This window comes from Oryzias latipes, chromosome 4, assembly GCF_002234675.1.
Source record: "Oryzias latipes chromosome 4, ASM223467v1".
Lineage (NCBI taxonomy): Eukaryota > Metazoa > Chordata > Actinopteri > Beloniformes > Adrianichthyidae > Oryzias > Oryzias latipes.
This window is the reverse complement of record NC_019862.2, coordinates 28,996,809-29,011,788: the sequence shown is the minus strand read 5'-3', so window position 1 is coordinate 29,011,788 and position 14,980 is coordinate 28,996,809. Positions and strand designations below refer to the sequence as shown.

At 45.7% G+C, this 14,980-nt stretch overlaps 1 protein-coding gene across 1 annotated transcript in view; it reads left to right on the top strand.

Annotated features, from left to right (window-relative positions):
- LOC101173050 (semaphorin-6B-like) overlaps positions 1 to 14,980 on the top strand; it is a 141,381-nt gene that overhangs the window by 109,103 nt on the left and 17,298 nt on the right. The window contains exon 16 of the mRNA XM_023954529.1: positions 4,248 to 4,306. Coding sequence (XP_023810297.1) covers positions 4,248 to 4,306 — 59 coding nt within the window. The remainder of the gene's footprint in view (positions 1 to 4,247; positions 4,307 to 14,980) is intronic.

Sequence of the window (14,980 nt, the reverse complement as noted above, 5' to 3'; positions counted from 1 at the left end):
ATCCTCATCATCAGATTAACGCTTTAGTCACAGACCGACCCAGTGACCCGGACAGGTTCTATAAGTTTTTGGGTTGTCCGGGTCCGTCGAGGGTTGTACAGAGGAGCGGCTGCATCTTAAGGGTGGCACAGATGTGTCTTGCAGTTCCCTTGAGGTTCGTACGTCATCAAAATGGAACGTACCATTGTTGTGCGAGTGGTTAATGTGTTGTGAAGTATTTGTAAGGATGGAAGCTAAAGGCACTGATGACGTACGGGTGATGCTGTTGCACGGTGACCTTACGCCCCGCTCTAGTCGTTAGGAAGGTGAAGGCCAGTTTATATTTCACAGTGATCGGCGTTCGCATTAATCATAGCCACCATCATGCGGTCTGGTTCATACTCTGGTTTGGGCTATGACTTTACGATAACCGTGATGAACGTCTGAGTGGCGTTTTTTACTTTTCATCCAATGCGATCATCTCCAGCGTTTATTTTTTAGCACGAACATCTTGATCGTACACATGCTGCGTCTACCAGCGCATCTGCCAGCGCGTAAGTACATGAAAGGCAGAGGAGGAAGTGAAGTGGTGTGTTCATCCACCAAACAGAGGCAGGGATTACAGAGACAAAAAGTCTTTTTTAAAAGGGGCGAATTGCATTCTCTAGTGCTGGAAGAAATGAGATATAAACTTTAATTTCAGTAACTTGCTCTATTTTCTATCTAGTTGTTCGCTATCTCTCTGTCTCTGTGTGTGAAGTTTGGTATCACTTACCTTCTTCAACAAAGTTTTCCTCATCGCGTCCTCTAATCCCTGAAATTAATTTAAGTTAAATGACGCAATTTGCCTGCAATTGCACTACGGGTGTAAAATTTCACCAGCAGGTGTCACTCTTCCCGGCGTTTGGGACAATTCCTCTCTGATCGCCCTGTGACCAATGCAACCTGAGAGATTACAAATTGCTTTGAAGTACAAATCGGCCCTGAGAGTACGCACAGGGTGTGCGTGTGATCCATAAGTCCCTGTAGGACGCCTGTAGGATGTCCACGCAAACTACACTCTGATTGGCCGATTCCTTCATTTCTTACAGTCAGGCTGCAGCACTAAGCGTGCATGTATCACAGTCGGCAGCATTTGGAGGGTTGAATAATGAAAAATCTGTACTGCGTCTCCCATGCTTCCCTCTCACTCACCTTTACGTGTTGTAGAATTGTTTTCTACCCACCCATAAGGGCAGTTGGACTTTATGGGTTGATCTGTCCTTTGTGTATTAATAATAAACTTTATAATCCAGTACATTTTGCTGCTTCAGTCTTTGACATTTCTGCCTTTATCATCAGCATAGACCCAAGCAGCTTTCCCCAGTCACAGTCTCTTCAGTCAGAGCAGTTTTTCTGTTGAGCTACTTCAGCTTCAAGCAGAAAACTGGTTTCCTGAGACCAATCCAGTGGAGCAGATCCTGCTCCGGGTTTTCGGCTGCAGCCTCAGCCTGAAACTGCATGTGAGGTTGGAAAACTGCTGATGCTGTGTGTTCATGCATATGTCAGCTTCTGTTCATGGATGGTGTTTTAAGGGGGAAGTCTGAATGAATAAAACTAAAGAGAACAATTCCAGTTTTATGTCTCATTGTTGCAGAAACTGCAAAAATTGCTCCCGATCTGAGGACCTCGATGAGTTCGGATGAAAGGAAGAAACCTTCCAAAATAACAGTTCTGACATGAAGTTAAATGGATTTGTCACCAGATTGTCCCGGATAGAAATCTCTGAAGCTGAATGATGCATGGATGCTCATTAAACCTCCTCTCTGTTGGTTTGGAGCGTTGTTGTCTTTCTTTCTCTTTGATGTCACTCTGGATAAAAGGACCAAACGTTCATGTGGAGCGTGATGTGACCGTCACAGCTGACTTCAGACCACGCAGGTGAACTTCCGGGTGTCTGGCCTTCATGGTTCCATTAGAGTCTGCAGCGCGTTGTTTCATATTTGAATAAGACCCGTTTTCTTTTCCCATTGGCAGATTTTTTTTTTTTTTTTGCTCATTTAGAGAAAATCTTTCGGATTTCATAAATGTTTTACTTATTTCTAGGGGGCTGGTACTGCAGTGTACAACACGAGGAAATAGCTTTTTCCCCTTTCTTGTTTTGTGTGGTCTCTTCCACCAGAGTAATATATATATATATATATATATATTTTTTTTTTTTTTGCTGGGACACAACTGGGCTGCATGGTGGTGGAGTGGTTAGCTAGTGGTTGGCTAGAAGGCCCTGGTTCAAATCCCAGGTTGATTAATTACTCTAAATTGTCTCTAGGTGTAACTGAGAGTGTGTATGGGTGTGCAATTGTGTCACCGTGTTCTAGGTTGGCGACCTGTCCAGGTAAGAATCTAGCACTTGACCCTGAAAAGGACAAAGCAGGTTGAGAAACTGGATGGATGGATGGATGGATGGATGGGACCATTGACTGTATCAGAGAACTGGACTGAGTGTGATGTCATATATAGAAAATGGTTTTCTTTCAGCCCCAACCAACCAAAGTTTTTTCAGTTGACTTTTTTTTTTTTTTTGTAATACGGATGCCGCCATGTTGGAGCCAGAAGCCTTGAATTTTTCTATGGCAACAACTCTCACCAACCAGGAACGAGCTGGTTGGAAGGCTACTGGAACAATCAAACATTTTGAATGTTGGACTTTGGGCCCAGCAGGCTCCACCTACATTTATAAAGGCATCTGATTGGTCAGTTTGGAACTTGAATAACTTGAACTACAGAAAAACTATCCTGGAAAAAAAAGAGGATTATCAAGATGCTAAAAAAAAAGGTATCAGATCAAGAATGGTTATTCTGACCAATAGAATGACTGAGTAATAGCTGTTTATTTCTCTATAAACGAAACGTTTATGGGATTTTGGTTTTTTGGCACCAGCAGGTACTTCCTGTTTGGTATGAGAAATAAAAGTTGAGAATCTTGGCAAAGCTTCTGCTAATCTGAGCGTTTTACGTAAAACCAAATCCAAATAAAACAGATTCCCCTAAAAGTCCCACTCTGCGAGTCTTTTGATTTGTTGTCAAAGCGTTCTCAGTGGTCTTTATTTATGAAGATGCCATTTTTAGCCAAAATCTAAGACCCTGTGCCGTTTTCTAGGACATAGTCTCTGCAGAGCAGCAGGAGTTCATTAGAAATTGACTTCTGAAATGTGGGTGGGACTGTTGGTGCAGAGAAACCCCGCCTTCCCATTGCTGAGAGCGCAGCACAGGGAGCAAATTCCCGCCCAGCGTAGTTTCTACGTCACAAATACGGCTTTTTCTTACTTTATTTTTTCATCCTGATTCACAGCGATATGAGTGAAGACATACTTTAGTTTTAAGCCTAATTTTCTCCATAAATGCCCGTAATCATCCGAAAAATGCTACAAGAACATGTAAAAAACAACAAAAAACGCCATTTTCATCATAGTGGATCTTTAAGGTAACATTCTTTAAAGGTTCATCTGTCTTCTAAAAACAACAGTTTTCCTTTTACACCCTTTAGTCTTTTACCTGGAGCTTTTCCAGCATTTTGTGTTGAACGCCTCGCTCGCACACACCGACACACGGCTGAGCCGTAAGAGGCCATTCCGGAGCGCTAACCAAAAGCAGTTGTGTTTTTCTTGGGCAGCACCTGGCCTGCGAGCCGCTCTCATTTCCTCCCGGCTTCCCTGCTTCATCACATGTTATTGTCCGTTGAGTTTTCTTTGCTCCCTGGAGTCTCGAATGGGAAATGAGCTGCAGAAATTCAATATTTCATCATTTGAGAGGAATTATTAACGTCCAGCTTTTCAAGGCTTTGTTTGAGTCTCTGTAAAGGCTTTCCTGGTATCTTCATCATACGATCGTTGTTTCTGAATGAGAGTTTTCTGTCTTTGAGCTACACATGAATAAATGAAGCACATTTGATTTAAACTCCTCAACTTGCGTTAATATTTGAAGATGCAGAGTTTATATTTCAACCAAAGACGTTTCATATGAAAGTAAAAAAGTCTGATCTGGAAATATTAGGGACTCGTTCCTGCATAAGCTTAATAATGGAGTCTTATCTTTACACTACAACTAGAAAAACCTTCCTTGAAGGGGACTGTTTTACTGATTTAAAGAGTTCCTTTCTGAACACACGTGTCTGAACGCTCTGTTGTCCTTATCTGGAGCGCTGGGATAGTCTGGGTCTATCAGAGGATCTGCAGCTGGCTGTGCCTCAGCGTCCTCTGATTAATGACTCTGTCTCTTCTCCTCCACAGACTGCCGTTCGAGCAAGATGTTGAACACGGAAACGTGGCCCACTTGGGCGACTGTGACGGTAAGAGATGCGTCTTTCTGTGTTTGTGTTTACCTACACGTGTAACGGCGAAGAATGTCGCTCACATCTTCTCAAAGTGAGCAGCAGAGAAGGGAGGCTGAGTCTGAGGATTAAACAAAAAAATAAATATGCTGGTTCACCTCTGAGGAGGAAGAAATGAACGTCCAGCCGGAACGTCGGTTGTGCATTTGGTGAAAAGCCACAGGGAGGTTTTCCTTTTTTTTTCTCATGGAAAGAGAAGTTCAAAGAGCCGAATTGTGTTTTTGGAGTTCTCTCATTGTGTGTTGAAGGATTCTCCACCTCTGAATGCTCATTCAGAAGTCTGCTTCTCCTTTCCCTGAGTTCATGGGCTTTAAGAGAAGAGCAGACAGCTCTAATCCTTCTCCAGGCAGGTGCTCTCCATCTCCCTCTGAACACCAAGCTGCTGTAGAAGTTCTCAGTAATTGAACACCATTGTCTGCAGAACAAAGTTAAGCTAGTTGTTAGCAGCCACCCGAGCTGTGTGCGGCTGTGCCCAGCATGCAAATGATGGCAAACACGCCGGGATTCTGCCTCCCAGCAGATTCCACGGATCTGTGATGTCACACCGCCGCTTTGCCCTGCGCCAAATCCTGTTTTCCTTTGGAAACATTGCAGGAAAATGTGACCGTGTTCCTGCAGGTCCCGATTCCATGGAAGCTCTTTTAAGCAAACATTGGAGCTCTCAATTACCAGCATCGGTGTAATGAACTTCATTTCTGCAGAAAACCCACGTGAGAGATGAAGATAATGACTCCACCGGAGACCTCCTCAGTCTGGCAGTAATGAAACGACAGCGTGCACAGGCAGCGTGCTGGTGTTTTTCCGCAGAATGAACCACGACGGGGCTGAGCTCACGTGAAAATACGTGCCTGTGGAGGTGCGTCCTCTTAGACTGGAGACTTTTTTCCTCCTGCTGGCATCAGCAGATCTTCAGCTCGACTGATGTTATTGACTTTCTCTTTTATGAAGAGCTTGTCCATTTCACACCACTCAGCGTCCAAAACGACAACCGTCAAAAGTTTCACCGCCCTTTACTGAAACTGAGGCGCTTTCTGAAATGAGCAACTTTTCAGCTGCAAAAGCTCTAGAAATGTTGTGATGATTTTTCAAAAAACCATCAGTTTTTTTCCCTGAAACCTGAAATGTACTCGGACGTGACAGACGCCCGTTTTGTTGCTCTGAATTAAACTCTGCTTCAGATACCAGCCGGTGGTGAAATGCAGGCTGGTGGTTCCAAGCTGGGGGTTGATGAACAAGTGAATGTGAAGCTCCTATCAGCTGTTTTCAACTAAAGAAGGACCCAGAGAAGTGCTCTCTTTTGAAGAACCAAACTTTAATTTTATTATCTGGACAAAAACAAGAGCTCAGAGGTGAACTCTCTCTCTTAACTGATGCTTTATTTAAGTGATTTCTTTATGAAATGACCACAGTATAAGCGGGTTAATGGCCTTCGATGTGTCCATTATCAGAAATGAATGGACTTCACAGAAGCAACCGTTCTTTGCGTCATGTCAGATGGTTTAGGCTTCCGTATTTCTGATAGCACACACTTCATCTGGCATTATCCTTTACATAACAAACACCTCGTCGGGCTTTATCCCTTACTTGATTCTGCTTGTGCTAACTTTTCAAAATGTTTAAAAGGACGCTATAACTGACGTCTTCAGATGTATTCAGGTTAATTTCAAAGATCGGAGGCTGAAAACCTGAAGACCGGTGAGACATGGGTCCATGCGACTGATCTGCAACCAAAGGGGAACAAAATGTAACCATAAAACTGTTGGAGCTGAGGAAACTCTGACCAAAAAAACAAATGATGAACAGAACTCAGCAGAAAGTGGATCATCTGTGCAGAAGATTCACCCTAAAGTATGTGAAGGATTTGAATATTTTGAGGTCAGTTCCTGCAGCATGAAGCCTTTGCTCCTCCACCTCTGAACACTGCTGCTCCTGCTCGTCTCTCCGTCAGTTCAGTGCTGATATGAGAGCCGACAGACTTCAAAGCCAGGAAGATGGATGGCCTCACTGAGAGCTTCCTGACCGATTCTCCTTTCTCCTTAACCCGAGAGAAGCTGGAAGGAGAATCGATTTTCATCTCTTCTCTGGCTGATGGCAGTGAAATAGATATCAAGGGTGATGCTGCGAGGAGAGGAGCCGGGGGGGTGGGGGGGAGGGGGGGTGTCACATCAAGGAGTGAAGAGAAGGAAGGAATGCACTGAGATCACAGGAAGAGGACAAACTTTTATGATGGAAAAAGTGAGAGTAGCCCCAGAAATGTGAAGTCAGTGGAGTGGAAAAAAGTGGTACAAGAGTTTTCTTCGAGAGGAAAGCTGATAAATTTCTGCTCTAAAAGGTTTAAAGCTCCTGGTTTCTGTAACGATTTCATTCAGTTTTAACTGTGTGCCTGTTTGGAAATATTTATGATTTCATCTTTACTTTAATGTCCATCTAAAGCCTTCGTCTCAGCGGCCCTTATGGGTAAAAAGGGGATGTCTGCAGGTGAAAAACAGGCAAACCTGTACACGGTGACTCGCACCAAATATCAAGGTGGTAGACTCTCTGTGAACCCTTCCGTGTGCGCAGCATTCACATGTGGTGAGCACTCACACCTTACTTACTAGAGTGTAAGGGCGCCAGACGACAGCATCCTTTGTACATCATAAGTATGTCTAACTTATATTAGCCATAAGAATACTTCATGATGCACAACTATGGTACGTTCCATTTGCATGACATCCCTGGAGGTGGACGTCATGAAAGACATGGAGACACACCTGCTCTCCCGTTAAAGCTGCGTTCACACTGAGCGGGATTTGTGCGTCAAATTGGCTGCCGGACGATCCAGACACGTGTGGGAGGAGCTACCAACAGATGTGCCGTCTCATCGCACATGGAAGCATTGACTGTTCAGCGGTACTTCCATCTCTCTGTGACACCGTTTAAGCACTTCCTGTCCCGCATTAGGCCGAGGAGAGAATAAGAATACCTTCAGAAAAACTTATTTTTTGTTGCCTTAATGATAAAAAATATATATTACAAAGTTCAGGAAGAGAATGATCAGATTCTCCTCCATGTTGGTTTTAGAACTTACATTACATGCTGATCGCGTAATCTACACCTCATGTGCTAAAGCTGAGTTTCTGATTGGTTGACATAAGACATATTCTCTCAACATTCAGATTTTTGACCTCTTGATGCGCCACAGGACCTTAACATTGAAATTGGACGGCCCTGAAGCGAGAATTGCGTTTGGGGTAAACGCAGCTTAAGATGCAGCCGTCCCTCTCTACGACCCTCCATGAGCCGGGACAACCCAGAACCCTGCAGCAACTGTGCGGGTCGACCCCGCCGTATGGGAGCACGGGACCGAGGCCTCAACTGCTGTTTGCTTCACTTGATGATTTCGGTTTTTAGTGTGTGTCCCCGCTTAGCTGCGCTGACCTTTGACCCGTGACCACCTCTTGATTTCTCGAAACGGGAGGCGTTAATGTGGACAGATCATAAAGACAAACGGCTTCGGATCATGCCGTTCTTTTCCAGTTTGTCATAAAACCAATGGAAAACGCATCAACCTCTGTACGGATAAGGGAGTATCGATAACATGAAAGTGCTTTCATGACAGCAAACTGCAGGAGCGCCGCTTCAGTTGTCCCGCCTCCCTCCCTCCTCTCGCTGCAGACATTAGCATGCAGCGGGAGCCGCGCTCTTCCTCTGAACGTGATCAAAGTTGGAAGCAGAGCCTCTAATTTATATGAAATGTTGTGGGAGGGACAACCTTGGTGAAGGAGGTCAGGGGAATGTATGGATTCATTTCTGTAGGGAGGTGTAGGTGCTGCGAGCGCAGTTTACGAGCTGCTGAGCTCTCCTTATTCCAGGGTTTGTCTGTCTCATCAAACACACTGAACACTTTAGTTTGTGTTGATGAGGATCAGAACCGCTGCAGGTATGAAGCTTCTGACCTGTTTCTGCGGCTCAGAATCAAGATCACATGGACAGAAACTCGATTTTTCCTTAAATAAAAAGAGAGTTTGGAAATCCCGTCCGTCGTGTTTTGATGACATCTGCCGAAGGAGAAGTTTCAGGTTTTTTTAGTTGGAAATTCAGCAACGGTTGGAAAAACGGAGACGTAAACACTTTTCATTGTAAATAGTTCAAAGATTCACTTTTGTGTTTTCATTTCTGCACCACGTGATAAAATATTAAATATTCGGAAACATCAAACAGCTTTAGTTGATCTGCTGCTGTAAACTGTAATGATTGCTGGCTTTGGTTTTATTGTTTTTTATACAAATAAATGAGGTTTTAGGTTTTTATTTATTTATAAAAAAATTTACATGTCAACCTTTTTTTCTGTTATCATTGAAAAAAACACTTCAGCTGCTTTTAGCTGCTGTTCTGTGAGAATCGGTGGAAATTACTTCCAGGTCCAACAGGACATGAGACATGCTGTCCATTAGTGAAGCGCGTAACTGCTTTGATGGTTTCTCTCCTCTAAATTAGTGATTGTTTTCCCTATTTGTATGTTTTACAACCAGGCTTGTTTATCTGTTTATGTGAATCCTCAGCACCAACTGTCCTTACGGGTGGATACGGGGGTCTGCAGTTGGTACAAAAAATATCAAGCTGGTACCCCGCTCAGTGAACCCATAGAGTTTTCATGCACATTTTACATTGCTTACTCTAATGCACACACAGCCCGTTAATGCTGTTCACATGATACGTGCATGCTTCTTGCTGCAGCTTGATGGTTAGAAATTAAGAAATAAGACTGTCGTCCTACAGGCACTTGCTTTTCACACCTCACTAACGACTAAAGCGTGGCATAAGGACACCGTGCGACAGCATCACCCGTACATCCGTGTAACTTCCATTATCATCACAAATACTTTACAATACACTTACCACATGCACAACAATGGTGCATTCCATTTTCATGACGTCCCTTAAGGAGGCTGAACAAGCCTCAAGGGAATCGCAAGACACACCTGCGCTTCACATGGGATGCAGCCGCTCCTCTCTAGGACCCTCCACGGACCCGGACGACCCCAAAACCCGCAGCAGCCGTACTGATTAACTGTACATTTAAACACACAGTCCCGTTCACCCCTTCATACACTGATGGAGGCTTCCCTGCCGAACACTGGCGCCAACTGTCCACCAGAGGTGGGGTTCAGTGTCTTGTGCAAAAGAAAGGGCAAGGTGGAAATCAAACCTGCAATCTTCCAATCAGAGGCCGACCGCCCTACTGCTGTACCACAGCCGGCCCCATGTGACCAAGTCTGAACTTCTCTGTGTTTGAACAGGTAGCAGGTAAAAAGGAGAATCTAGGAAAGAGTCTTTGGTATGACCTAGTTTAAATAAAAAAATGTGCTGAGAAGCCACTGAAGGAGAAACGCTGGTCGCTTGGACATCACTGCCAGCAAGCAGCGGATGTCCTCCTAGCACCCTACCCGCCAATTTTAATCGCACCTTAGACATTTAGGGCCCCTTGGTGGGGAGGGTGAGGGGACATCACTGTGAGTAATCAGGAGATATCCCCTTAGTGCCCTACCCGCCAATTTTAACTGCACCCCCCTTAGTACACACACCCCTCCCCCCTCAACATATACATCCCAACATAAACACACACACATGCACACACACACCCTCTCAAACACACATACACGCACACACATTTTGCAAGGAAGGTGGGACCTAGGACCATCTGTCCCCTACCTCTTCCCTGGTGGGGGGTACGGGCCCCTTTGCAACGGCGGCCGTGTCCCCGGGGTGCCGGCTTCCTGGGCCCGGCGGTGCTCTCTCCGCGCGGTGGGGGGGTTCACATTACATCTGAGCCGGGGGTGTTCGTTTCCCTGGGGGGTGGGTTCTGGTCCTTGCTCCTGAGCGCTGGGCCCCGCCAAATTTCCAACTGTGGCCGAGTCTGGTCGGGCCATATTTACAACACCCCTTGTGGGCCCTCTTTTTTCCCCGGGGTTCCCCCCTCCTGGGCGGGGGCGGCGGGCCCCTGCTTTGCTCCTCCCTGGACCAACCGTGGGCCGGGCGGATGGCTGCCTGGAGTGCGGAGCGGGTCTCCCTTGGGGGGTCCTGGCTCGTACCTGGGGTTGGGGCGGGGGGGATGCCCGGAACTCCTGGGTGGTGGTGGGGTGCTCATCTGGGGCTGTGGGCGTCCTTCTCCGGTGGGGCCCTGCGTTGGGCTCTCCCGGCGCGGCGGGGGGGCTGCTCTCCTGGTTGGGCTGGGGCGGCGCTCTCTTTCCCTCCGTGCCTCCCTGCTCTCTGGCTCTGGGGGCCTTGCGGCGGCCCTGCTGGCCCTGGCCTGGGTGGCGGGCTTGGTCGCCCGGGCGGCGGTTGTTCCCTGCCGGTACCCGTGTGGCGTTGGGGGGATTCCGGCTGCTGCTGCTGCTGCTGCTGCGGTGGGGGTCTTGGGGTGGGGATGGCTGGGCACTCTCCCTCCTTCTTTTCACGTTCCACCATCCATTTTAGAAGAAGATAAACACTCACCTGAGCACAGGTGTTAGCTCACCTTTGCACTAACAGTTTGCATGATTGAATGACTGAAATATTTCACACTAGTTGGTTTTAAGGCATAAGTATGCGTGTGTGAACACTATCTGTTTTGTGTACATGTCGACAGGTGGACATTTTTGCAGCTAGCAGGTGTGTTTATAACATTTCAGTGTGTGTGTGTGGACAGGCCCCGCCCTTTTTGTACTACATTTGAACCTTACCATAATGATAAACAACCAGTAAACCTGTCTGCTCTATGCTGCTTCATGGTCTTATCCCCCTTCCCCTCCTATTATCACCCTCCTACCCCCCCCTCTCTCTAACGTCCCTCTCTCTTCTTCCCCTCTTTCCTTTTCCGTCCGGTCCAACACCAAAGATTTTCAAACATGATTGAAATTAATAAAGTTTGGCCTCAATTACAAAAGGGGTTTATTCAGACATACCTTTGGTTTGTCTGAAGATTAATAACCCCTCTTGTTAAAGTAAAATATGTCCAACACAAGAGGCCCTCAGCTCTCATCTGTCTGCCCAGCTGTTGGACAGGACAAAAAAAAGAAAAAAAAAAAAAAAGGGCAAGGTGGTAATCAAACCTGCAATCTTCCAATCAGAGGCCGACTGCCCTACTGCTGTACCACAGCCGGCCCCATGTGACCAAGTCTGAACTTCTGTGTGTTTGAACAGGTAGCAGGTAAAAAGGAGAATCTAGGAAAGAGTCTTTGGTATGACCTAGTTTAAACAAAAAAATGTGCTGAGAAGCCACTGAAGGAGAAACGCTGGTGTCCACATTCCAGTCTGGTTGAAGACCAGTTCCAATGAAAATGGTGTTCTTCTGTTCTATTTTAACATGATCTTGTGGAATTTATCTGAGGCTGGAGGGCATATATAAAGAAAATTAAGGTAAAAAATTACATTTCGGTATTTTATTTTTTCCCTGAATCGTTATGAATCAGGACGGAAAAAAAGGCCATTTAAAACAAAAAAGCTTGTATTTGTGATGCACAGGCCTCAAGCCCTCCGCTTTGCTCCATTCTGATGCATCCACTGTCAGACAAGTAGATCCATGAACGTTTCTGTTTTCCTCATCTCATCTGGAATCTGGATCTGAACTGTACGGCTGGATAGCTCTGATATTGCTAGGTTGAGGTTGTGAGGGGCTGTAAGCTAGCAGAAGGCAGGGGGGCAGGAGCCAATTGTCCTGCCCAAGACTTAGAGGAGAATTTCCAATGAACTCCTGCTGCTCTGCGGAAATTATGTCCTATTAAAGATTTGGACTCAAGTCAAACAGCACTTCTGATTCCAAAAATATCCCTCATGTTACCACTCTATTTTAACCCGTTGTCTCCTCCATCAGTTACTGATAAGACTTTTGCCCTGTAGAGAAGTCATGGTCTTGTTTCAGTAAAAGACTTTTACAGAGAGGGAGCTTCAGCTTCATTTTTATTATTATCCACAAAACACTCACTTCTTCAGGTATCTTCAGGTATCTGCAGGCTCGTAACTTTATCTGTTGTTGCTTTCCTGATCCTTCCAGTGTCCCAATGGCCACTGTGTGATTGATCCTTTGATGGGGATCAACCCCTCTCTGAAGAGTACACTATCCAAAATTTACAACCTTTTATTATCCATTCTTGATGCAACATCTGACCATCTACGAGTGGCTTGGTCAGAAGAGCTCCATAAATTATGTTTAGTGGAGATCTGTGCTTGGACGAATTCATACCTCATCATGCCCGGCCCTGTATCATTCAATGTAAGGTGGTTCATAGAGTTCATTGGTCTAGAAGCAGACTTGCTAGAGTTTTTCCTGGTACTCATCCTAACTATGTAAAATGTAATCTAGGCCGTGCAAATCACACTCATATATATCTTTCTGATTTCTGCAACGCTGTATTTGACTTTCTCTCCTCTGTCTGTAACGTCAGAGTGCAGCAATCCCCAATGACAGCTCTCTTTGGTCTGGACAATCACTCCCGCTCTCTTTGGTCAGAGAATGTTGTAGCTTTTCTGACACAGCTGACCCGGCGGACTATCCTGATACACTGGAAAGATCCTTACCCACTCATTCACAATAGAATAAAGACTCACTTTCTTTTATTAAGCTGGAAAAAATCAGACTTTCTCTCAATGGCTCTGAAACTAAATTTTCCGACATGTGGTTACTCTTTTTTTAGACCATGTCATTTCCTTGACTTTAGAAGCGACCCAGTGGATTCTTGTACATATTTGTGGGTGTGAGGTGTTTAATCTCTATGCTTGACATCGATTGGTAGCACAGTATATTGTTTGTGTAATAATTTAATTAAATAATTTTTTAATTTTTGTTGTTTATTATTTTGTCTGTAATTGTGTTTTTGAATTCTGTCTTTGAAAGTTTTTCTTTTCCCTTATTTGAAAAATCTTTAAACAAATCATTTAAAAAGAGAAACTGTCCTGGAAAACGACACAGGCTTTGTAGCTATTGGCTAAAAACGGCATCTTCATCATTAAAAGACCACTGAGAACGCTTAGAAAATAGATCAGATGATGATCGTATTGGAACTAGAGAGAAGTCGAATCATTTGGTTGAAGCTTCCACAGATGCTCTGTCAGATCCTACAGTTGTTGATCCAGATCTGTAGATTCATTTCTCTTCGTGTCATGACCTTTGCTGTCAGGCGGATCCGCTGCGGAGTGAGCAGCGACTAAGTGGGCTGCCATGTCGACACCTTCACTTTCTTTAATTTAGATCACAGACAGACTCTAAGGTCTACAGAGGAGACGCTCACGTCGCATTATCCAAACCCTGTGAGGGGCATCAGAATAGTTTTTGCTCCGCTTTTCCACGGCGTCATTTGTTTTTCAGGATTTCAGATGAAGTCAGGTTGTGTTTGCACAGCCAGGCTCATCAGCTTAAGTCAACTCTGTTTAACTATCAGAGGCGACGAGATGCGGCCGTGCTTCCAGCTTCATTTCTCTCCCTAGTTCTTTTCATCGCTCGTCTCAAATCTCTGCTTTCCTTTCTGCTGATAAAGACAGAGCAGACTTTTCAACAAGTGCCTGCATGGAGAGGACGGACAAACACTCGCCACTCGTTACGCTGTGAACTCACTCAGCCGTAATGACACAGCCCGTGTTGCTGCTGTGGAGCCGCAGATGGAAGCAATTATGGTGCTGTGAAAATATTTCCTGAAGAAAGGCCGTGTTTTGACTGGAGGAGCAGTGGGACGCAGTCGCTCTGTAATTGAGGTCCACTGAAACATCAATGAGGCGTGAGCAGATTGGAGTTTCCTTGTTATGGCGTCCCGTTAGCATGGGTGGCGATCGCCACAGTGCCAGGACGGGCTCCAGCTTTCTGTCTGCCAGAAAATGTGGCTGCAAACGTTCGACCTCTGTCTCTTCTAATTCCACTCTAATTGCAGCGGTTTGGAGACGGGCCGATGCCGAGGTTCTGAGGGGGGAAATGCTTCTGCCAGGCTTTTCTGGTCTTAGCCTCTCCTAAGCTACGTACACACCAGGCATGTGACGCACTGAACGTGGGTTCCTGAACGTGCTTTTAGCCCATGGTGTTCACACTGGACAAGTGGACAGCGTTGGGACAATACGTACCCAAATCGTGCATATATGCCCGTTTACATTGGAAGTGGCCGCTTGAGCGAGCGTTGCTGAGCCACGTGTAAATGCAGTAGGAGGTTCTAGACTTGTGCAGTTTTTCTTAATAGCTGTGTTTGTGTGATAGCATTAAGGATGCAGCTCTCTGTGCGTCTCCACCCGTGGGAATCAAACCTCCAGCCTTCACTTTAGGGGCCAGACTTTGAGCTGTGAGGTTGGAACCAGCAAGACTGTACCCCTTTTTTTTAATTTTGTGAAGTGAGTTCAACTTCAAGTGTTGAAGGTGTTGTCCTCCTTCAGCCATGAGGGGAAAAAAAAGACCAATTCTGTTTGATGCGGTTTCTTCTTTCTGAATGAGAGGAGACGCAGGAACAGATCCCACCTGTTCTCCTCTCAGATCTCCCCCCTCTGTCACTCCAGAAAGTCAGACTGTCGGTACAGACAGATGTCAGCAGGAAACGCGGAGAACGGCCGTCCATCATCAGAAACTCTCAGATGTCGTCCATCCAGAGTTAAGAGGGGAGTGAAGCAGGGAGGGGACGCCCACACGGAGCTTCAGCC